The 25317-nt window shown below is 48.5% G+C and overlaps 1 protein-coding gene across 18 annotated transcripts in view; it reads right to left on the bottom strand.

Moving 5' to 3' along the window:
* DACH2 (dachshund family transcription factor 2) overlaps positions 1-6614 on the bottom strand; it is a 732802-nt gene extending 726188 nt beyond the window's left edge. For 10 of the 18 annotated variants that reach the window (XM_069212687.1, XM_069212704.1, XM_069212715.1 and 7 more), the window contains exon 1: positions 5971-6613. In XM_069212687.1, the coding sequence (XP_069068788.1) occupies positions 5971-6452 (482 nt within the window). In that variant the 5' untranslated portion in view covers positions 6453-6613. Of the gene's footprint in view, positions 1-5970 lie in introns of all 18 variants that reach the window. The other 8 variants (XM_069212664.1, XM_069212678.1, XM_069212666.1 and 5 more) reach the window with 2 other exon arrangements.
* Between the last annotated feature and the right edge of the window lie 18703 nt (positions 6615-25317).

Raw genomic sequence — 25317 nt, 5'->3', positions numbered from 1 at the left:
CCCCGCAAACACGATAGCATGCATTTAATACTACTAAGCTGCTCAAGGACAGCGCAGGATAAATAGCCAGTTTAAAGAAAGGTGTACGGTTTCAGAGGGTCTGTAATGAATACAGGGTGACAGGCACCCTTACATCGGAGCCAGATACTCTATACCAGGGCACAGATCGCCAACAGGAACGTGTCCACAGTCAGCGGACAAATGTGGGGAGCGCGCAGTGTAAGGAATTCGATTTCTTACCACAGTCTGGTCAACCATAGTTTCTCCAGGACTGGGCTGCCCTTGACAAAAATAACTCCGGCAGAACATGAACAACATGAACATTCATGAATGATGTGAATAAACTGTTGAACAATAGGTATCATGTGTCTGACTGTAGTACACATATAGCTGTTACACTGTAACACATGGGCAGTGGACATGGAGAACGTTCTAGTTCTTATCTCTAAATAGTGCGCCTACACCAAGTGTAAACCTTTTACTGCCTTTGTGTTTTTTCTTCTGCTGCTTATCAAAAATGTATTTATCTGAATTGGTTTATAGTGTTAAACTTACTACACAAACCATCCTTACAGAACTGTTCTCATTCATCCATTTCTGATCTTGAAAACAAAAGCAGTGAATACAAAAGGTAAGTGAGCTAAACGAACGGCCACATTTATAGTATAGATTTGCTATTGGGAATATTGATCACGGTCACTCTACCATGAGTATTTGAGACAGTGAGTTATCAATCAGACAAACAAGTAAGTGAACGAGCATACACGCAAGCAGGTAAGTAACAAACAAATGCATTTGTATAGTGTCTACAACAACCTGAATTTCCTCTTGGTGCTGGTCTTTTGTATAAACTCTCACCTACATGTGGGTGACTTTATAATATCTCTGATCCTTCATCTGATGGTCGGTTCAAGCGTTTGACAACTTCCAGATTGATTCTGGTAATTAAGTCGAGGTGGATATGTCTATGTCTGCTCTCACTCTCCTGGAAGCTGCACCAACAGACTGGTGTAAGGTTCAAGGAAACTTGACAACGTGCAGGACCAGTTTTTTTGTTTTTGTTTTTTGGGTGAAAGAACATTTTTTGTGACCCACTGTTCTCCCACTTGAGCCATTTCTGATGCTTCATTGAGGAATTTGGTGCCCCTCACAGTTTTGCCCTTATCGACTGCGCACTGGCTATATCATTCCTATTTTATTACAGCTTCCCTGGATTTCTCTTCTTGTCTAAATTTATTAAAAGTTGCAATTTCTTGCCTACACAGGAGCGCGTACCTGTACCCGTTGATACTTTCAAACTACACTAAAGATCGCTGGTGCCTCTAGCAGTTCATGCAGGAGGGACCAGTTCAGGTTCGAGGGGCTGATGTTTAGTAGTGCATTAACCTCTTATCATGCCTTTTTTGGAGCCACGATGATGCTGCAGCACCCTGGCGATTGGTGTTCGGGGTGACCATTGATTTTCTTTCTCTTCCACTAGGCTGTCATTCTCTGAACTAAGTAGTGATATTTTTATTTTATGTTTTCACACTTGGACTGTATCCTGCCATGTGCCATACTAACTGTGATGGTGCAAATAAATACATGCTGTTTTCAGTCAACTAACAGCTTGACAGTAAAGTGGTGCCTTCTAGTACAAAGATATTTTTGTACAAAGCCCAGAATTCACTACTCTACCTATAAAATTATTTCAGACTGAACAGAACAGGTGTCTGATAGCTGTGGCATGGTCTGGGGTCAGAAAAATGTCAAATAGTCACCTGACTTGCAACACAACCAGCCCGCCATAATTCCCTAATAATTTCGAGAGTCATGGTTACAGTAATCTAATAGTTAGTCATTGAACATAGGCGATGATTTAGGCTGCTCAGGGAGATAATGCAAGCCCCTGCGATCTGGGAGGGGGGGAAAGTCCTCCACGGACCCCCTAACCTGCCCGTGGGCCTCAGTTTAGCCAAAGGGCAATCAATATCTGTGAGACATGGGAGACCAGGGGTCCTCATCACATTATGCAGGGTGGGGGGCACCTTCGTTTTGTGTTACACCCTGGACCTGCTGTCAGAATGTGTTAGGTTTACCACTGAAGCGCATTTAGTTTTCCAAGATTGGTCCCCCCAAATCAGTATCTGACTGTAAGATGTATTTTCTGCCCTGTGCCCCCCAAACGTAGGTCATTAGGTTGTTGTCCAGTTTTTCTGTGGAGCAGCTGCAGGACAAGTATTCTGACTCGTGGCACCTGCACATGTGAAGTCAGTGAGTGACCACAATTATCTAGCGCTTTTTGCTACATCAGTGGTCCTGAAAGTACGGTGCATTAAATGTGACAGGGAGAGAAATAGGAAAGGTATTGCTGCTAAGCAATTGAATTTGGGGTATCGTGCTAAATATACATGGCTTATCATTCATTCACTTGAATAAATATTTGTAATATACGATTAAAAGCCTGAGAATTACCAGCAAAGTATGAGTACGCAGAGCGTGGAGGCACCCCCCCGACTGAAAGAATCTTGCCCGTGTGTATCCACCGCCACATAGCAATTCAAGGTGATGTTCCAACACCTGAGAGTAAAGTACTTTTTATGCTACTTGTACCCATAAGTTGCACTAAGGCTAATGTACCTGGCATCGCGGCACCGCTATTACTAGAGGGTATTTAACTGGTGATTAGAGTGTTTTTGCTTGATGTTTGCACCAAGAGACCTTTTCCTTGGGTAGCGAGTGCACTATAAGTGCAGCCACTCATCCGTGATAGCTTTGGGTTGTGAAAGGAAGGGGGAAAAAAGGAAAGTTTCCCACATTTAGTCATTTAGTAGAGACCGGTCTGCACCACCGGGGGACTTTGCGATTAGAGTTCTCAGAAAACAGAAGGGCATTTGTGGATGTGAGAGGTGTAGATATAATAAACTAATTCATGTTTCCTCAAAAAACAGAGCCATTTACATAGAAAGCTTAATCGCTAGAATCCTGTCTGTGCCTCAGTTTACTTTCAGCCAAAACTGGGAGTCCCTAAATAGGGTGAGCAACTTTATTAAGTGATAATAAAAAAAAAAATCCAGGCTTATATATTCAGGATTGTAGATCTTTAAATCCAGATGGATAGCGGGCTCAAAAAACAATGCTGGCCATGCAAAAATCCTGCAGTATTTTCAGGGGAACAACAGAACAATCAGTAAAAAAAATGCAACAACTACTTTCACATCCCAAATGATATTTGCATTTATTTGGGGAATGTATTTATTGGTATACATGCCACGTCACAACTATTTCAGAGAGCTTCAACTCCGGGCATGATGGGCGTCGAACATCACACCTAGAGCCTGTGGGTAGCCAGTCTAGAACCGACCCAGCCAGTGGCAGGTGCCGGTACAGGTGTACGTAGAGGTGTCAGAAGACATCCACCAGCACAGGGGGTCGAGGTGAGGAATAACAGACTGGGGCCTCCTGTTCACTAATGGGCTTATTACTCTCCTCTCCGTTAAATGAGCTTTGTGAGATCCAACTATGGCGCTACCAAGGAACTGAAAAAAATACCTAGAGCTCCATAAAACTCTCCACTAAATAAATAAGAGCCCTGGTGCGCGTGGCAGGTATGTAGTACAGCTAAAGATACGCTGAACGGAGAATGGGACAGGGCTCTGAGGGGCTATCAGGTGGATCCTGGCGTTTTATTGGGGGGATTAGGTTCTAGAGGCACGTGCCTCTTACCTATGGGGGTCGCCCCAGGGGAGAGAGACGGGCGTTGGGAGCACAGCCAGGCCACTGCTTTTCTCTCGCAATTCCTGTAAACCATCCTGGGCGTCACGTGCGCGTGAAGCGCCCTCTAACTTTTAAACGGCGCGGCCACTGACAGCTAATTCGGATGCTACCTGGCATGTGTAAGAAAGAAATTGCGTTTTCTTCTCTTCGTAGGGGTCTTAAAAGTTTACACTCAAGACTCTGCTGACGTAAAGTAGCGTAAAAACTATAATCCATCAAAGCCACTATGGTGCAAGGGGTTGTCTCTTTGGTTTGCAGTTTTATATAGTGCAAATTCGACCCGAAGGGATTGGAGCGCTTTACAAGAGCACCAGTTACGTTACTCAAGGACACATTCAATTTTGGTACGCGCGGGGAAGTGAGATTTTGAGCCACCCCGAGTCTCGAACCTGGTTTCCTAACTCCAAAGGGGGCAGCTGGCCCTTACACCACATCACCAAAGAACCTTCCTTTCACTGCGTACACACCACGATTTAATTTCAATATTTCACACTGTGGGAATCTTTAAGCACTAAATAAGGTCGAATGGCTAACTACTCATTACTGCTGATTTCTGACCAGAGGTGTGTTCTAATCCCATCTTCTAAATCTATCCAAATATAATTTTGGGAGAAAATCACCAAAATCATGTGGCTCAGGTCAATTTCTGCAAAACTGGGAGTCCCTAAATAGGATGGGCAACTTTATTAAGTGATATATTAAATAAATCTAGCTACATATATTCAGGATTGTAGTGTCTAGAAGGGATTTAGATTTTAAAGTTGCTTTATTTAAGTCTTGCCCAGATATTAATCATTAAAAATATCCTTCAAATGGCAAATGGTGCTTCGACGTCACAGAGGTGAGTAGAGCTCCACTGTCAAAGGGAGTGGCTGCTGATCACCACCAGCCGAGGGTGTAACTGCCTCTCCACACAGCCCACAGAGAATGGCTGCCTCGCCACGCAGACCTCGGTAAGTAGAAGCTGCTACACACCAGCCTACAGTGAGTTCACCACCAGCCTCTACATACCACCTCACAGTCAGCAGGGGCCTCTCTTCACAAGCCCACGGTGAATGGCTTCTTCTCCACGTTTGCCCACAGTGGGTGCCTGCCTCTACACAACTGCCCACAGTGAATGCCTATCTATCTGCTCTGGTCTGTAGTGAATGCCTGCCTGCCACAACCTGCAGCGAGTGGCTGCTGCCTGTGTATATAAACCCAACACTGGTGAGTGGCCAGCTCCTACACCCGCACACAGTGAGCGACACTGGCACCGGCAGCAAGTGGTCGCCTTTCCACATCAGCCACAGTGAGTGGACTCACCTCTCCAGCCCACAGAGAGTCGACTCCTCTTCTGCCCCCAACCTGTAGTGAGTGGCTCCATTCCACAAACATCCCACAGTGAGAGAATTCACCCTCCCTAGCCCCTCTCCCCACCCCCTCCAAGCAGTGAGCAGCATGTCTCTCTGGGTATCCCCCTGGCTCCAGGAATACGCGCTGGTCTGCTGATGTCACCTTCATTAAATCATTTCCTCCATGTGATAAATCCGGATCTAACCTGATCTCGAGGACCATGAGCAAAGGGCGACTGGCCTACAAGAAGTCCAGCAGCTGCTATCTCTGAAATGACTTGTGGGCTGGTACAAGGTCAGTCGCCTGTCATACTACTGACGTCTTTGGTACTCTTCAAATGTACGTTTACGCTAGTCCGTTTCTGGACCCGAAGTTGAGGAGATGAGCAGAAGAGCTGAGCACTGTCATGCAACAGCTGTGCTGAAAATGTTGCACTTTTAAAGTACCAAACACCCAGGACAGGAAGAGTGCACGATAAAAAGGATGCCCACGTGCAATGGGAATATTAATTCACTGCTAGAATGCACGCACCACCACGGATTGCTTCTACAAAGAGAACTGGATGGTGCCTCGAGTCTCAGACGGATTATACATTAACGGGACTTTAAGAATAAATTGAGAAAAAATACATACATTATGCTTCCTAACCATCAAAGATAAAGGTACAACCATAACAAAGGCAAGGTTTCCAAATAAAAGTGCAAATGTGTACAGGTACCCAGGCCTCATAATAAAAGAAGCAAAAGCTTGGCTTCTATGAAACGCAAAGCGCAGCACCGCAGAAGACGGACAGCGAGTGACTGCGCACGGGATGCTGAGAGGCGCGCGGAGCGGAGGCACCGGCACAAACTTTGTGGGCGCAGGAGGGGGCGGTCTTACCTGGCGTTGGTGCAGTCGTTGTAAAGAGTTTCAAAGTCCTTCCTGGTGATGAGCTTGCAGCGGTTGACCCCGGGCTGGATGGCCCCCAGCCCCCGCAGGATGCGGACCTGCTCCACGGTGCACACGACGGGCGCGATGTCCAGGCGCTTGAGCTTGGTGTAGACGGTGTGCAGCCCGCCCACCAGGTGCTTGAGGAAGAGGTCGAAGACCTGCGGCAGGCAGATGAGCTCCTGACCCTCCACCAAGAAGGAGGCCACCTTCACCCCGTGCAGGTCGACCATCTTACACTCGGTGCCCCCGCCCAGGCTGCCGGCACTGCTGCTGCTGCTGCTGCTGTTGTTACCGCTGCTGGTGATGAAACTGTTGAGCATGCTGCTGGTGAGGCGCGGGGACTCTGCCGGACTGGAGTACAAGGGGTCAGCCCTGAACAAGCCCTCGCTGGGGCTGGCAGAGATGACCGGCGGGGGTGCCGAGACAGCCATGCTCCCTCTCTCTGTCTCTCGGTGTCTTCTTGCCTCTGTTTACCCTCTTTGGCTGTCCGCCCGTCAGCGCTCAGCAATAGAGCCGTGTGTGAAACAGGACCAGCCAGAGCAGCAGTCAGTCACCGCGCACGAGAGCCGGCCCCTGCCCCGGAGACTGGCAGTCCCCGCAGCCAATCCCCCTCCTCCTGATAACAGGGCTCCCCTCTGATTACAGCCCTGCCAATCTGATGGCAGCTGCGCCTCGCCCGCCCTCCCCCAACTCCCCCTGCATCTGCACCGCTCTGGAGGGCCGAGGCGTCCTTCTGTTTATTTACTGCTGCGGGAAGCAACTTCCGAGCTAGTGCTCTGAAGTTTCAAAAAACGGCGCTTTTTCTGAAACTTCCCCCCTAGGATATAATATCCCGGGCGAGTCCATCAGCCCGATCAGTTAATTTTAGTTTAATAATCTGACTTTTTTCACCCTCACGCGCTCTCATCACTGCACATCAAATATATATTTCCTTACCTACGTCTGTATTTATCATGATGGAAATTTACGTATTTACGAGCAGCGTAAGCCTTGCCTGGACTCCTTACCCATCTAACAATATTTAGCGAGAAAAAGCATTGCGCCTTACCCATTAGTGTCTTTTTAAATGTATATTCAGCAAAATATATCGTAAACACGATTTCAGCACCTACATCTCAAAAATATTTCAAATTCTGCATATTCTATGCTCCAGAGCAAGGGCTTTGCTTGCTTACTTCTTGCTTCAGGTGTATTCAGTAAGATATATCGTAAAAACACGATTTCAACACTTACACGTTTAAGAATAGTAAAAACTCTGCACATTAATGTGTCCAAATCAAGGATTTTGCATACCACTTGCTGTAATTCAAAATTTAAAAGTAAAACGATGCTGGTGGTAGCTTCAAAGAGCAACCAATCCGCTCCCTGTAACAGGCATACATTTACCCTCGCATAACCACTATACAGAAGTAAAATTGCACTTCAAAGCTTCTATTTCTCCACGTGGAAAACGTATTTTCCTGTTAGAAAACTCCTTCCTCTAAGCACCAGAAGATTTTGTGAGCATTCAATCCACACCGTTTTAGGATTTACTCCTGTCCTTGCAGGGGTGTACCTTGTTCACTAAGATTGGGGGTAGGGGGGTTTAGATTTCCCAACAATCATGCTGGTATATACTGTTAAAATACTTTATACGACAAGCAGGGTGCATGAGAGGGACTTCAGAGGCAATGAAAAGGGAGAGGAATGCTGATTAGTAGGAGTACTAATTGAGAAAAACACATTTTGGAAAATAACCAGCATTTTGAAGACTTTCAAAACAGTGTGTACGTGCAAAACTCCAAGGTGAAATCTGACAGACACCTCACCATACCCGACTGAAAGCACTTGTACCCAATTACTCATCAGAAAATGAAAGTATTAGGTGGGCTGTAACACCCCAATCAACCCCTGAAACTACACTCCCGTGTCCTTGTCAGGAGTAACTCTTAAACCATATCCAGAGTAGGAAAGTCCCTTGCAAAAGTTTGTGAAGCCCTACAATACATGGATAGTCACAAAGCTTGTGGGTGTTTACCTGCTTTCAAAAGCATTTCCTATCATAAAATGCCACACCGCAACCTGTCTGTATGCAGATTTACTCACTTATATCACTGCTTCAATCTGGAATCTAACTTCATCTTCAGGATTTCACCAAAAATTGCAGGAAATTAATTTTATAGCCCACTCTTCCACATCGCACATCTGCCAAAACAATGTAGGCTTATGAGCAAATTAATAGCTTTATGAATGTTAGTTCTTTTTTTGGGGAAGGGTATAAACTTATACTTACATCCATAAACAAGCCACGCATTCCCAAAGTTCAACATAGCTGTACAAATGTTTTTATGAAATAGGATCCTTGTGAGCAGAATGAGGCCCAGCGCCTAAGAGGAAAACTGTAAGGAGATGATCTGGGATGTAACCCCATCTTCCCAACTTGATCAATTATTGTATGATCCTGAGCAAATCACTTTATATTCCATTGTCTGGGTCCCCATGACTGCTAACATTGTGAGTGGGTATAGCCTACCTGCATAAAAGTAACATCTATAGAAACTGGCCCATCCTTTTCAACTTCAGAGCAGTGTGCAGTGCTGCGCTACACAAGACCCCTCACTCACTAAACCCACAATAATCTGGGGTCTTCTCCCTAAGGAATTAGGGTTATCCCACAAGGATCACGTCTCTCAGCGCGAATACAAGCAGATACCCAGTAGTGTGGTCTCTGCCGCAGAACGACAATGTTGACATCCTGCCCACTGGCAGCACCCAGGCAAACAAGCCACTCTGAAAGGGAAATGTGGTCCAATGGTTACATTACTAATTTTGGAATCAGGAAACTGGGTTTTAAAGCCCACTTCATTGTTTGCCCAAAGTTACTGTGGTCTTAAGCAAATCGCTTTTTATTTCTGTGCACTAGTTTCCTTATCTCCCATATTAGGAGGTCTTAAAAAAATGAACATTAAGTGCTTTCTGATCAAGACAGATATTTCTTCTAAGACTGGAAGATCACATATGTGATTCTGTTCACAGTGCTGCACCTTGCATTACCCAGTCTTTTGGCTTCACCACTGCTTTTTGTCAATGCTTTTCTGCCTCAGCAAAAATACAAAAATGATTGACGATATGCAACACTAGCAACAAAAACATATTCTCACTTATGTGTCATGAAGAGCCAGCCATTTTCTTATTTTTTTCCACTTAATTTATTGTTCTAAGATGGCAGATGTCAATCTTTGAAGGGTAAATTAAAAAAAGTCTATGAGAAAGCACATTAAAGAACAAGCATTTGCAATGCAATTGGTCTAGCATTTGCTCCAGTTGGAGCTATTGGTGTTGTAAATTCCTAACTGGACTTTTCTTGCCACATAAATTAAAAATGAAAAGTAAAACCTTAGTTGACAAAAGCGAGCTGATTCAAAGCGCCATGGCCACCATGAGCAACGAAGGAGACACACAAAAGGAAAAAGAAGTTCACTCGCAGTCAAATGTATTGGCAAATGTGCAATTATCCATGTAACAGGGGTAGTCTGCAAGGCAGTAACAGAACCGCCTGAGGCGAGACAAACATAAAGCACTTACCAATGATAACAAAGGATTTTTGAAAGGCAAGCCCATGAACCAGTGAAATTGATGGGCGTAAGGTGGGTGGGGTTAAAAGCCTACAATGCTAACAACAGGGCAAAATGCTTGCGCACTCAACCTAAAAAAAGAAGCACCCGAGTAGCAAGGTGGAGGTCACAGGCCCTCCAAAAAAGACAAAAATATTTCTTCAAAAGATGCAAGAGGGGAGAGTAATGGCTGGATAAAGACAATACCAGAGCAAAGGAGTTGGGGGTACACCAGAGGAGCTTAGGGAAGGTTAGAAAAATAAAATGTAAAAAACTTTACAGGGAAGGGTGGGTAAAGCAATGTGTGCATTGGGGTGGATACGAAAGGCGGGAGGAACAGAGAAACACAGATTGGACAAGGGACAGAGGTTTGAGGGAGGTAGCAGTAATACAAGTGAGAGAGCAAGAAACCACGTGCATTCCCATGAAATGCCAGAATAAAAGTTAGTTCTGTGAATGTAAGCAGTGGAAGAATCACATCATCTAAAAGAAGAGGAAGAAAAGCAATTGAAGGAGAAGCAAGCAAATGAGATTCAAAAGAAAACCTATCAATGGTAACCAGTGCACCAACACAAATATGACAAAAATATCAATTGCTATTGTCCACAATCAATCTTTGAGAGCAGGTAAAGCTGTCTCTAGGTGAGACCTAAAATGTATTCCAGTGGCTACAACAGATTTTGAATTATAGCTAAAGTTGTGTGATCTTCCTTAGTTTAGTTCAAAACATTGTGCCACAATTCCATGATATAAAACATTTGAGTATTAGTTGAGTAGGTTGAGAGCCCTCCTCAAATAATAAAATCACAATTATTATTAGGGAGAACCATAAAAGTAATTAAATGAACTTGTGCTTAACCACTTGGTAGCTTGACACAGAGCATTCAGGGTTAACTTAGAGGCAATGTGTAAAGTACAAATGCAGCACTCAAACAGTTTATAAAGTGAAAACACAATACAAGAAAAATCCGAAGCCAATTTAGAAAGATAGAATATTTTTTAATGAATAAAATAACATCAGAACAAAAAATCTCCAAAATGCAGAACAGGAGATATACATTTTTAAAGTTTGAATTAAAATAGCGCCAACATGCACAGAACGCAAACAGCATTAATCTGTTTGAGCTAAACTTGGTCAAAGTCAAAAGTTAAGGTAGACTGCAGCTCAAACGGATCAGCCAACTGACCCTTGGAGTCATTTCTGGGTCCTGGGTTCAAAGTGTTGTGTAGCCCTTTTAGTTATAGCTCCATGCACGTTAGCTAAACACACTAGGCCGCTGTGCACTTTGACCTAGATATATTTTATTCGGCTTCGCATTGTTATTTTTACAACAAGCAGTTTTACGGTCTTGTTTTAATTTCATTGTCTAACTGTTTTTGCTTAGCCCAGCACTGTGTTCTCAAACAAGACATTCTTGATCACTTTGTGCTTCAGTCAAGGCTACAGTTTGGTACATTGCCGGTGAACGTGGTAGAAGTTGAGTCTCAGACATTCGTAGAAAATACACATCCTTACGTAGGGACATTTTCTTAGAACATCAGCTGTGTTATTATAAAAATACGTCTTAGTCCCATTACACGTTAAGAGGGAGATTCCAGCCAGGGAACCACCACTGTATGCTGAATGCTTCGCTGCAGATGCTAACGCAGACTACAGGCCTTTGCTCAGGTATGAGGGTTGATGTCCTCCCGGGGGAACCTGAAAGGCAGAATTAGAGCTTAACATGCTGTGCTCAGATTATGACTTAGATAGGAAATAGTCCAGAGATTCTAGTGACAATATGATAGCGTTATTCTTATGCTTCACTCTCCTCATCGCCATTTTAATATTGCCATGTTGTGTCGTCCTGGTTATTGCAGCTCACGCTTTGCTATCTAAAATGCAGTCGTTTTTATTAAACCAGTCTTTAAAACTCATACTGCTTCGTATTGTCATTTATATATGAGACCGAATTGTGAATGAGAGAACCGGATGCGACCTGAGTGACCACGACTTCCCTGAGAAGTATGATATGTCAGGGGCTCGGCTGCCCAATCATCTCTACCTCTTGAGAGAGACGAGGCACTGCTAGTTAGCCGGAGCACCATAGTGGGTCAGACTCAGTCTCCCACACCGTGGACGATCTTGCTGCTCAAAATCCAGTAGTCTCATTAGAATAATGAGAGCCTACGCGGCAAAAGCAAACAGGTCCAGTCTTCCCTCGGGGTACTCAGTTAGCAGAGCAATCCTTCTTCTCATTCTTTACAGGCCCAGGATTGTTCTGAGGAGGCTACTGGGTGTGCCACATTTATGCTCAGTGCCAGCCTGTGAAGAAGGGGGAGGGGGAGCTCTCCTGGCTACTGCCTAGCCAATGGGGTAAAATTTCCTAAGGCTGACTACCCACTTTTACTGCCTGTGAGTTTTACTGTAAACTATCCCACAATGCTCTTCATCATGGAAGAACCTTTCTTCCCCTCATTAAAGCTCTCTTTCCCCACCCAGAAGTGTGACTATGATAACAAGTAAACCCTCCAAGCCAGTTATTGGGCACCTCCCTCTGAGTTTGAAGCATATCTGGCTAGCAAGACAAAAGGGAGGTACGCCGAGGAGTGGCCTACCTGTGCCAGTGGCAGGGTAGGCACAGCCCCCAGGCCATCCTGCTCAAGGAACAAAAACACCTCTCCACACCCAAGCCTTTTGTCCTCTGTCTGGAAGTAATCCGCATCTCAAAACAGGGGAGGAATCAGCAGTTAAGTTAACCTGGACATTGGCAGAAAGGCCCCATTTGGCTTAGGCAGGAAAATGACAACTTTCAAAAATGTCATTTTCAAAATAGTAATATAAAATCCGACTTGATCATTAAGTTGGATTTTAAAATACTTTTAAAATGGGTAATTGTACCATTTTCCTAGCCGCTCTCAATATAAAATTATGCATTATAGGCATTATAGGAGACCCAGTCTTACCACAGCGAAAAATGGCCTTGGAGGTTTTTAACTGTCAGAGCATGAAAAACATTAAATATATGTACCCTAGTTTATAAATGCTGTGCACCTTGCTCTATGTGCATTTGGGGCCTACCTTACAAGTACCTTCTAAGAATTAAAAAGGAAGATTTTGGTCCAGAAAAAGGTTGGTTTTGCTAGGCCAAAATCGCAGTATCAAAACTGCACATCAAGGCTGCAGGATCAGGCCTGGAGTTATGTTTTACAGTGCTGCTTTAGTAGGTTTCACAATGAGTGATGCAGCTCACTTGCAGCATTTAGCTTATGGGCCTGGGTACTGGTAGTACAATATATACTAGGGGCGTATGAGAAAATTAAATGTGCCAAATATGTAGGCACAGGCACTTTATCACTAGTTAGCAGGAGTAAAGTGCACAGAGTCCTAAAGACAACAACGATAGGTTCAACAAAAAAAGACAAAAATCTAGGGCAGTAGTTCTGTACCCATGGCCCAGTAGGCTGCAGGAGGTCCACAATGCCTAATGCGGGGTGTCTGCAGCTTTTAGAATATTAAATAATATTAACAGATTTAAAAAGTAAATATAAATAAAAAAGCAAAACTGAAAGTTGAAAATTCTAAAACATTTTGTAAATGTGAAGGAAATTGAAGGATACGCATTAGGTTTGTATCATCATATTGATTTGTGGGAGCAGTACAAGCACACGGAATAGAATATAGTATGGACAATGTGTGGCCTAAATTTAATTTAGAAAAGCTCCAACCTTCCAATTAAAATTAATATTTTGCTTTTTTTGTTTGAGAATTGAATAAAATGTTGCATAATTTGAATATTTGTTTGACAAATGCTTATTTCCCTATTTTTGTGTATTATTTTATGGTTCAATTAATCAAAATTACTTAGTCTGGGATCCCTGGATTCTAATAATGACTCAGTCGGGGTCCTTGGATTCCAAAAATGCTTTAGTGGGGGGTTGCCAGATTCCAGGAGTCAAGAGAAGTGTAACGGTTTAGAACCACTGATCTAGGGGGATACCACACCAAACATAGTCATTTCAACACATAGCCTCCAACATTGTGAGTATTTGCAAACCTAAATGACTACATAGAGAAAGTAAAACATTAGATTTACCATTGACTCACCCAAAGGGACTGATTTCTAAGTGTTACACCACACTAGCCCAACATTGCTCATTCACCACATACTGGGCCTCTTTGGCACTTAGACAAGTGAGGTGCCCTGTGAGCAAATGAATTCTAGTGGCGAAGATACAACCTGGTTAAGACTAACAGCTCTAGCTCTGTCTTCAAGGTTTGTTCAAATACTATGCAGGCAATTTCAAATTCCTGTATTATCTACCAAAACTGAGAGTATTTAAAACAGCAGAACAAATCAATATTGTGAGGATGTTTTTGGCAGGGTGGTGATGAAGGTGTAACTATGTTTTGTACGTCCTCGAGCTGAGCTCCCTCAACTGCTGATGGCAGCTCTTCACACCATGACATGGACAGAGAACATCCTAGAGACAGCCCTGTTTCTATTTAGGTATCTTGGTCATGCTCAAGGTAAAACGATGCTAAGTGTAGACAAAAGTTGATTTGAGCTAGTAAATTTGCACTAACTAAATAATACCAAACGTTTGAAGGTGAAAAAAGAAGTAATGAGGATAAAATCAAGGTAACTGTTAGCTAAAAAAAATAGAAAATCAGCAGATTCCTTATACGTTGCGTGAAACAGCCCAAAGGGAAAATAAATAAAGTCTTCAAAGTATTAGACTTTAAAATGTTTACCTGTTCTCTAATGGTCCCACTGAATCAAGACCCTAAGGGGGTCATTACAACCCTGGCGGACGGTGTTAAAGCGGCAGTAATACCGCAAACAGGCCGTCGGGAAAAAAAAGGGAATTATGACCGTGGCGGAAACCGCCAACATAGACAGCCACTTTAACATTCCGACCGCCACAGCGGTACAGACAAGCAGCGCGGCGGTCACCGCCAACAGACAGGCGGAAGACAAAGTACCGCACACAGTATTACAAAAGGCCAATCCGCCACCTTTTCGGGGGCGGATTCACCATGGATAAAAACACGGCGGAAACAGCTTTTGCAATGGGAAAACGCTCACCTTAACACACTTAACGAGGAAGGAGGACACCATGAAGCCGGAACTCCAAATACTCCCTGCGATTGTCTTCCTGCTCCTCTACGAACATCAGCAACGCCGGCGCCGAATACAACGGTGAGTACTGCACCTACGACATAGTGGAGGGGGGAGGCAAAAGTCAGGGACACACACACGCAACACCCCCACCCCCACCCCGACCCTCGCACACTACAACACACACACCAATGCATTTCCAAACATCACAGGAACAACCCCCAACCCCCCCGGAAGAATGCAAAGACAAAAGGGAATTCAGTACAACCATTGTAATGTATCAAAATACAGTAAGCTCATATATACAGAAATATATACACATTCCAAATATATACATCACAATTAGTAGTGCAGGTATGCACATTTCAATGTCCGTGGACCCCTGGGCCCAAAATGCATGGGCGAGGCCCGCACAAGATACCTGTCCAAAAACGGAGAGAACACTGCAGGGGCATCAGATAGAAATACAACAGGCACCTCAGGGTGAAGAGAAGGGGGGGCACCTCAGCCGGATGACAGCACCACACCAGATCCACGACTGGGCTCCATGCCCGTTGATGTATCCTGGGGAGTGCAAAGCCACAGTCTCACAAGTCTCACAAGTGGGTGGGTTGCCCACTGTACCATCCTGGGGAGTGCAAAGCCACAGTCTCACAAGTCTTTTCAGTGGGTGGTTTGCCCACTGTACCATCCTGGGGAGTGCAAAGCCACAGTCTCACAAGTCTTTGTAGTGGGTGGTTTGCCCACTGTACCATCCTGGGGAGTGCAAAGCCACAGTCTCACAAGTCTTTTCAGTGGGTGGTTTGCCCACTGTACCATCCTGGGGAGTGCAAAGCCACAGACTCTCAAGTGGATAACAGTCTCCACTGGTTCTGGAGGGGGACTGGTGCCCAGAGTGCTTCATCCTGTTAAGGACTCAGGTAGTGGATGGATCTCTCCACTGGTTCTGGAGGGGGACTGGTGCCCAGAGTGCTTCATCCTGTTAAGGACTCAGGTAGTGGATGCTGTTCTCCACTGGTTCTGGAGGGGGACTGGTGCCCAGAGTGCTTCATCCTGTTAAGGACTCAGGTAGTGGTTGCTGTTCTCCACTGGTTCTGGAGGGGGACTGGTGCCCAGAGTGCATCACGCTCCCCTTGACGGTCCCAGTTCCGTCACTGCCCCTGCCGCACATGGGCTAACGATGCTTGAGTTGGCGGTGCTTGCCCTGTTCAGCGGTGCTTGACATTGCTGTCTCTGACCTGTTCAGCAGTGCTTGCCATGGCGGTCTTTGCCCTGTTCAGCGGTGCTTGCCCTGTTCAGCGGTGCTTGCCATGGCGGTCTTTGTCCTGTTCAGCGGTGCTTGCCCTGTTAAGCGGTGCTTGACTTTGCTGTCTATGACCTATTCAGCGGTGCTTGCCATGGCGGTCTTTGCCCTGTTCAGCGGTGCTTGCCCTCTTCAGCGGTGCTTGACTTTGCTGTCTCTGACCTGTTCAGCGGTGCTTGCCATGGTAGTCTTTGCCCTGTTCAGCGGTGCTTGCCCTGTTCAGCGGTGCTTGACTTTGCTGTCTCTGACCTGTGCAGCGGTGTTTTCCATGGCGGTCCCTCATTGCCCAGCGGGGCTGTGGCTGCCGGTGCCCTCCTGGGCACTGACTCTGGCGGTGGTCTCCGGACCAGTGACGACTGTGCTGCCCTCCTGGGCACTGACTCTGGCGATGGTCTCCGGACCAGTGACGATTGTGCTGCCCTCCTGGGCACTGACTCTGGCGGTGGTCTCCGGACCACTGACGATTGTGCTGCCCTCCTGGGCACTGACTCTGGCGGTGGTCTCAGGACCAGTGACGATGGGGCTGGCGGTGGCGTCCTGGGCAGCGGGGAGGATGGCGGCCTTCTCCGCCGTGCTGCTCTTCCCAGACTTTGGTGACTTCTTCTGCCCCTTCCCCACCTTGGGAGGAGTCACAGCTGACTCGACACTCTCCCCGGGACCCTTGTGAGCGGCTTTGCCGGCAGGAGTCTTCACCCTCTCACGTCGGGCACTGTCCAACTTCTGGTGCTTCACAGGGGGTGGACTGGCAGTGATTTGGCTCCGTGTCACACTGGCTGCCCTGGTGCCCGGTGCACTCCACATACCTCTAACAGGCACCACTGGTACCGGTCTTTTTTTGGCTGAGGTGCTTGTACGGGACCTATGAATTGGAGGGGGGGGGTGGTGGGACAGAGGTCAAGGTTGCTCAGGAAAAGTTTCTGACGAACACTGGGACGGGTAGCTGGAAGGGTCTGGGAGTGGAGGAAGAGGAGGTGGTTGTAGGAGGTGTAACTTTTGATGCTTTGGGTGCAAGTGCATGTTCTGGAGGCTGTCGTGAGGTGGATGGATGTTGGGTGTGTGTGTGCCCGCGTTTGTGTTCTTTGGGAGGGGGCGTCACAGACACACTGGGAGAGGACACAGGGGATGTGTAAATGGTAGTGGGGGTGGTGAGTGCAGGTGAGCGGGGTGTGGTGCTGTGTGTTCTGGTGCGAGTCCTAGTGGCTGTAGTGGTAGTGCATGCAGGTGAGAGTGTAGACGACACTGGGAGGGAGGAGGGAGACGATGAGGAGGGGGACACAGTGGAGGCAGTGGATGTTGCTGTGTCTGTATGTGGGTGATGCTTGTGTGAGTGCCTGTGGGATGTGTGGTGCCTATGTTTGCCTGAGCTGCCCTTGTGTGTTGACGTGTGTGCAGGCTGGTCTGATGGTGTGCTTGGGATAGGCTGAGGTATAGGGGATTGGGTCTGGGTGGAGGAAGTTGGAGGGGGGAGGCTAGACACAGGGACAATGGCTGCCATCAGTGCTGAGGCCAGAGATTGCAGGGTTCGATGATGGGCAGCCTGACCAGAATGAATACCCTCCAGGAATGCATTAGTGTGTTGCAACTCCCTTTCTACACCCTGGATGGCATTCACAATGGTAGACTGCCCAACAGTGAGTGACCTGAGGAGGTCAATGGCCTCCTCACTGAGGGCAGCAGGGGTGACAAGGGCAGGGGCTGAGGTGCCTGGGGCGAAGGTGATGCCTACCCTCCTGGATGAGCGGGCACTTGGCGAAGGCTGAGGGGCTGCTGGGAGGGCGGTGCTGGACGGGGGTTGGCGGCTGTACCTGTAGAAGTGGGGGGCACAGATGGTGCCGCCACCACAAGGGAGCTCCCATCAGAGGACGAGTCCGTGTCGCTGGTTGCTGATCCGGTGACCGCCGTGAAGCTCCCCTCGCCCTCCGTCCCACTGGTGTATTCAGAGTCCGTGGTGTGGCCCTCCATGGCCATGTGGGATGCAGCCCCCTCGTGCTCCGGTGCCCCATTACCTCCGCCTGATGATGCTGATGCACAAAAGAACAGGGAGAGCACAGAAGAAAGACAGGATGAGTGCATGGCTTACCGCTACCGTTGGCGGACAATACAGACACAGTAGCCCCCTGCACTACGCCGTGCTCTTGGCCTCTACAGATGCAGTTCCTAGGATATGGCCTACATGGCTATGATGGACATCTGCACACATAGATGACACAGGGGCATGTATACCTGTACTTGGCACTCTACAGAGGTGGGGTGGAGTGCCACATGGCCTGCATTACGGAGGGGCCTCGCCTACGGAACTCGCCCTGGCATAGGAGACCCACAGCCCTCCTCCCCCACCCAGACCTCTCCACTGCGTGCAACGTCATGAGAATGTGAGTGTACTCACCCCCTTGTGTCTGCTGTGATGGCCTCATGCGCCCGTCCAACTCAGGGTAGGCCACCACCAGGATCCGGAACATCAGGGGGGTCATGGTGCGACGGGCACCCCTCCCACGTTGGGAGGCCATCCCCAGCTGAGCCTCCGCTGTCTTCTTGCTCCAGCGGCGAATGTCCTCCCATCTTTTACGGCAGTGGGTGCTCCGTCTCTGGTGGACCCCCAGGGTCCGGACGTCCTTGGCGATGGCACGCCAAATATCCTTCTTCTGATGGGCACTGACCTACATGACATGTACAGCGGAAGAAGAGAAGTCATTACCAACTGCACCGTCGAAGTGAGTGGCCCACATCCCTGCCCTTGCCATGTGGCACATGCATTCACACTCCTTCATGCTTGCAGAACTCTGCCCCCTTCCTACTTACATCCAGCCCTCTCCACCCAGGCATAGCCCATACAACTTGCACCCTATGTACTCACCTGTTGGTCTGGAGGACCGTAGTGTAGCGTGTACTGGGGGAGGACCCCGTCCACGAGCTTCTCCAACTCCTGTGCAGTGAAGGCAGGGGCCCTTTCCCCAGACGCACGTGCCATTGTCTCTTCCAGACGGAGGTCACAGCAGCACTTGCAGTGTAGGTCCTCTCCTGTCGAAGATCAGGTATCGAGTGATTGAACAGATAGAAAATGGCGGTGACGTCCGCGGCGGTGACGTCCGCGGCGGTGCGTATCATCACCATCGGCGCACTTCGTCATTGGCTCCTGGTACCCATAGGGTCCAATGTTAACCAATGCAGCATTGGCCACGGTCTACGACCGCCTACTGTGACGGTGTACAATGCCAGCACAGTTACCTCACATCCCATTGTCCCATTTCAGCGGCCCACATGGCTTCATTTTCAACTGCGTCACACATACCTAGGCCTGGACTCAACACACATACAGAAAGCTTTTTGTATTTTGTGTCGTGTTCTGTGTAGCTGTGGGTACATACCTCAGAATTGGTTGACTCTGTGGTCGCTGTTGTCCTTCCTAGGCACCGTCAGCTGGGACATGTGAGGAGATGGCGGAATCCTCCGGTGTACCGACCCCTGGTGGACCTGTTGACAATGGAGGAGCGACATTTAATCATCACCTACAGGTTTGACCGTGCCACAATCCAGGAACTGTGTACCCAGTTGGAGCCAGACCTTATGTCACCAATCCGCCATCCCACAGGAATCCCACCCCCAAGTTCAGGTGCTATCAGTGCTCCATTTCCTAGCAAGTGGGTCATTTCAAACAACAGTGGCCATGGCATCAGGGATGTCCCAGCCTATGTTTTCCAACGTGATGTCCAGAGTGTTGTCTGCATGCTGAAACACTTGAGGAGCTACATCGTTTTCCCTCAGGTGGAGGATTTGGCTACAGTTAAAGGTGACTTCTATGCCCTGGGACATATCCCTAGCATCATAGGTGCCATTGATGGGACCCATGTAGCTCTGGCCCCCCCCCACAGGAGTGAACAGGTGTACAGGAACCAGAAGAGTTATCATTCCATGAATGTACAGATGGTATGTTTGGCAGACCAGTACATCTCGCAGGTAAATGCTATGTTCCCTGGCTCAGTGCATGACGCCTACATCCTGCGGAATAGCAGCATCCCTTATGTGATGGGTCAACTCCAGAGGCACCGGGTGTGGCTATTAGGGGACTCTGGTTACCCCAACCTGTCATGGCTATTGACCCCAGTGAGGAATCCCAGGACCAGGGCAGAGGAACGCTACAATGAGGCCCGTGGGCAGACTAGGAGGGTGATCGAACGCACCTTCGGCCTCCTGAAGGCCAGGTTCAGGTGCCTCCATATGACAGGTTGTTCCCTATTCTGCTCACCAAGGAAGGTGTGCCAGATCATCATCGCCTGCTCTATGCTTCACAATCTTGCTTTGCGACGCCAGGTGCCTTTTCTGCAGGAGGATGTTCCAGATGACGGTGTTGTGGCAGCTGTGGAGCCTGTGGACAGTGATGAGGAAGAAGCTGAGGAAGAAGACATTGACAACAGGGACTCTGTCATACAGCAATATTTCCAGTGACACACAGGTGAGAACAATTTCTTTACTAGTACATTTACTTTCACACTTCTACCTCTATCCTGTCTGTCAATTTGAAGCAGTATTTGGTAACTGAGTTGTACATTTCCATTACGGTTTCACAGGTGTGGTCACCAACGTGTGTCATCTGCTTGCATCCTTCATGGACTTGTGATGTGTGACATAGGTGTGTTGACATTACATTTTCGAAAGGATTTTGTCACTGTCATAGATAATACACATTTTAAAAATCACAGACTGACTCCAGATTGTTTTGTGGTTCAAGGGAGTTTATTGAAGTGCTAATTATTGGAGGGGGTGGCAAAATGGTGATGGGTGATGGTGGAGGAATGTCCATGGCAGAGTCCAGTCTATTAGTCTCACAGGTGCACTGCCCATATGGGCATAGGAAGTGGAGCTGGGGCAGTTCGAATATGGACAGAGTAACAAAGTGGGACAGTGGGATGACAATCAGGGTGGTCTCATTTCTTGGCGGGGGTCTTGCCATCGTGCTCTGTCCTGTTCCTGGATCTCAGGGACCGCTTGCGGGGTGGTTCTCCATCCGTAGGGGGTGGGGTGCTGGTGTGGTGGTCCTGTGGCGGGGCGTCCTGTCCACTAGCGCCGGCAGAGGTGGTGGGCAGTTCATCGTCCAGGCTAGTGTCAGGGGCCCCTTGGAGTGCCACGGTGTCCCTCATGGTGTTCTGTATGTCCTTCAGCACCCCTACGATGGTGCCCAGGGAGGAGCTGATGGTTCTGAGCTCCTCCCTGAACCCCAAATACTGTTCCTCCTGCATGCGCTGGGTCTCCTGAAACTTGGCCAGGAACGTAGCCATCGTCTCCTGGGAGTGGTGGTATGCTCCCATGATGGAGGAGAGGGCCTCTTGAAGAGTGGGTTCCCTTGGCCTGTCCGCCCCCTGTCGCACAGCAGCCCTCCCAGTTCCCCTGTGTTCCTGGGCCTCCGTCCCCTGGACCGTGTGCCCATTTCCACTGCCCCCAGGTCCCTGTTGTTGTTGGGGTGGTGGGTTATCCTGGGTTCCCTGTAGTGGTGGACACAGAGCTGATTGACGTGTCCTGGGTACGGAGGTATGGGCCCGCTGGGTGGGTGCTGTGCTGGTGTTACCAGAGGGTGGAAGGTCAGTGTTGGGCTGTGCCTGTGCGAGGGGAACCGACTGTCCCGAGGCCCACGATGGTCCGGGCTGGTCATCTGGATCCAGTTGGCCAGAGCTGCTGTCATCACTGTGGGCCTCTTCTGTGGGTGGGGTAGAGATGTCTGGACCCTCCTGTCAGGTGACGTTAGGTAGTGGTCCTGCAGGGGTATAAAAGCATGATTATTGCATCTGTGTGTGTCATGGTGTGCAATGGGTGGGTGAGCGTGTACCCCAGTGCTAGCATTCCTGTGTGGGGGCTTGTGTGATGATGGTTAGGGGGTGTTATGGGTATGTGCAGTGGGCATGCTTTAGTGATGGGTGTCCATGCTTTGTTGTGTCATGCAGGGCTTGGTGTTGGGATGGGTGGTTTGTGTTATTAGTACATTAGTGAGGAGTTGGAGTGGTAGGGGAGGGGGTGAGGTGGGGGTGTGTGATAGCATGCAGGTAGGGTGGGGGATATGATAGTTAAGATTTGACTTACCAGTGTCCATTCCTCCACCAACTCCTCCGAGGCCCTCAGGATGCATTATGGTCAAGACATGCTCCTCCCATGTTGTTAGTTGTGGGGGAGGAGGTGGGGGTCCGCTGCCAGTCCGCTGAACCGCAATGTTGTGCCTGGAAACCACGGAACGCACCTTCCCCCGTAGGTCGTTCCACCTCTTCCTGATGTCCTCCCGATTTCTTGGGTGCTGTCCCACTGCGTTGACCCTGTCCACGATTTTTCGCCATAGCTCCATCTTCCTAGCTATAGAGGTGTGCTGCACCTGTGATCCAAATAGCTGTGGCTCTACCCATACGATTTCTCCACCATAACCCTGAGCTCCTCCTCTGAAAACCTGGGGTGTCTTTGGCGTGCCATGGGGTGGTGTAGGTGATGTGTGGGGTGGTGTATGTGGTGATGAGTGTGGTGATGTGTAGTGGTGTGGGGTGTTTTGTGCGTGGATGATGTGTGGGTGATGGTGTTGTGTGCCTCTGTGTGGTGGGGTTGTCTATTGCTGTGCTCTCTCTCTGTCGCCTTCGTCTCGAATTTTTGGTCGTAGGGGTTTGTGGGTGATGTGGGTGTGTGTTTTATATTGTGTTGGGTGTGTGGGAGTGGTGTTTGTATGTGTATCAGGTGTGTGTATTTTGAATTGTCCAATGTGGCGGTATTTTGGAGATGTGTGTGTATTTTGAGCGCAGCGGTGTGTACTGCCAATGGAATACCGCGGTTGAAAGACCGCCGCGTGGATTCGTGGGTCGTGATAGTGTGGGCGTATTTCTGTTGGCGTGACGGTAGAGGATTTGTTTTCGCCAGTTTATCAATGACCTTTGGTGTGGCGGACTTGTGTGGGTTTCTGAATTTCCGCGGATTCCGAGATGTGGGTCATAATAGCTGTGGTGGAATTCCGCGGCCGCGGCGGTGTATTGGCGGTCTTCTGCACGGCGGTAAGCGGCTTTTACCGCCAATGTTGTAATGACCCCCTAAATGTGTTGCTGTGCTACTGGACTTCGGCACCCATAATCCTTTGCTGGTGAAGGGGTGGGGGACTGCCATGCTTAAAAAGAGCCACTGCAAGACCACAGCATGGGACTCCTTGCACGACTACTGGATTACTGCATGCATAATCCTTTGCCGCTGGAGGTGTAGGGAACCACCATGCAGCACTGAAAAGAACCACTGTGAGCCTGTAACACGGGACTCCTAAAAGTCTTGCTGAGCTACTGGACTTCTATACCCATAATCCTCTCCTGCCAGAGGGGTGGGTGTGCCACACAGCCATTGAAAGCGTCACTACAAACCTGCAATCTGGGACACCTAAACATCTCGCTAATTTACTGGATTTCTGCTGCCATAATCCTTTTGCTGCTGGAGGTTTGGGGGACGTCCATGCAGCACTTAAAAGCACCACTACGAGCTTGCAGCGGGAGATGCCTAAACTTCTTCCTGGGCTACCTAACTTCTGCACCCATAAACCCTTGGTGGTGGAGGGGCTGGGGACTGCTACACATCTCTTAAAAGCACCACTATAAACCTGCAACACAGTGCACCTAAACTTCTTGCTGGGCTACTGGACTACTGCACCCATAATCCTTTGCTGCTGGAAGGGCAGTGGACTGCCACACAGTGCTTAAAAGTGCCACTACATGCCTGCAGTGCAGGACATGCCCAGGTGCACCTCAGGCAAACTTCGGGCCAGTAGCTGGCTTGTCTGCACCTCTCCACGCCTGAATGAAACCAGATTGGGCCATCCTTCTTTCTTCCCTTTCTGTACATTACATTAGTATGGATAAACTCAAGTAAACAATCCTGCTCCCAGCCTCTTCCCTCATTCACGCTGTAAGTTATCTATTATGTTGCTCTTGTCCTTTGAAGTTGAAGCTATGATCAAGGAGATTAGCACAAATAAAGAAGAGCTGGGCTTGCACGCCATGGACACAATTCTGGCAGCCCCTACTGAATCTACAGCTCCAAATGTTCTATGTCCATCATTGGTTGGGCAGACCCTAGAAGCCTGGCTTGAGGGTTCAGTCAAAGACAAGAATCTTGTGTCATTAGTGGCCAATGTTTATCTGGACGTTCACATAGTCTTTGAAGACTCTCTTGGCTCTCAGCTGCTGGTCAGAAAAAGGGGAAAAAGCCCTCATTGAGGACTACAGCCCCCAAAACTGCTTAGGTGGTAACTAGGGCTTTAAAGGAAAGCCACAAGGGTTGTAATATGGCATAGTTTAAATATTTGATTGATAATTTGCATTGTAAGATTGAATTGTTGATCAAGAACTCTTTTGATGAAAGTAACAAAAGATTTTAGGGGGTTGAAAAGGCAATAGTGAAGTTATCTAACACATCTATTATACATACAATGTGTCTTTAGCACCTTAAAGGGAAGCCTGATAATGAGGTTCTTTGAAATTGTAGGGCTGAGCAGCTGAGTAGTGTAACCTTGTGTATCAGTGAGACCAGAAATAGAGCAGGGGTTGAGAACTAGGAGGTCTCTGCCCTTGTCCATCTAGATCTATTATACGCCTCAAGGCAGCGGGTCCACCCTTATCCGAGGGACCCCTGATAAGGGCTCCACCGAATTTTAACAGCACAGGCCCATTTACCCATTGTTCTGTCACCTTCATTAACCTCCCTCCCCTATGCAACACTATGGGCCTCATTATGACCCTGGCGGGCGGCGGAGGCCGCCCGCCAGGATCCCGCCCTCCAAATTACCGCGCCGCGGTCAAAAGACCGCGGCGGGTATTACGAGTTTTCCCCTGGGCTGGCGGGCGGTTCCAGTTAAACCGCCCGCCAGCCCAGGGGAAAACGTCCTTCCCACGAGGATGCCGGCTCGTAATCGAGCCAGCGGAGTGGGAAGGTGCGACGGGTGCTACTGCACCCGTCGCGTATTTCACTGTCTGCAAGGCAGACAGTGAAATACATTTTGGGGCCCTCTTACGGGGGCCCCTGCCGTGCCCATGCCATTGGCATGGGCACGGCAGGGGCCCCCAGGGGCCCCGCGACCCCCCCTACCGCCATCCTGTTCATGGCGGCTTTCCCGCCATGAACTGGATGGCGGTAGGGGGGGTCAGAATCCTCATGGCTGCGGAGCGCGCTCCGCAGCCATGGAGGATTCCAATGAGCAGTGGAAAGTCAGCGGGAGACCGCTGACTTTCCGCTTCTGACCGCGGCTGAACCGCCGCGGTCAGAATGCTCATTGGAGCACCGCCAGCCTGTCGGCGGTGCT

This window comes from Pleurodeles waltl, chromosome 2_1 (assembly GCF_031143425.1).
Source record: "Pleurodeles waltl isolate 20211129_DDA chromosome 2_1, aPleWal1.hap1.20221129, whole genome shotgun sequence".
Lineage (NCBI taxonomy): Eukaryota > Metazoa > Chordata > Amphibia > Caudata > Salamandridae > Pleurodeles > Pleurodeles waltl.
The sequence above is the reverse complement of the archived record's forward strand: the minus strand, read 5'-3'. Positions and strand labels throughout refer to the sequence as shown.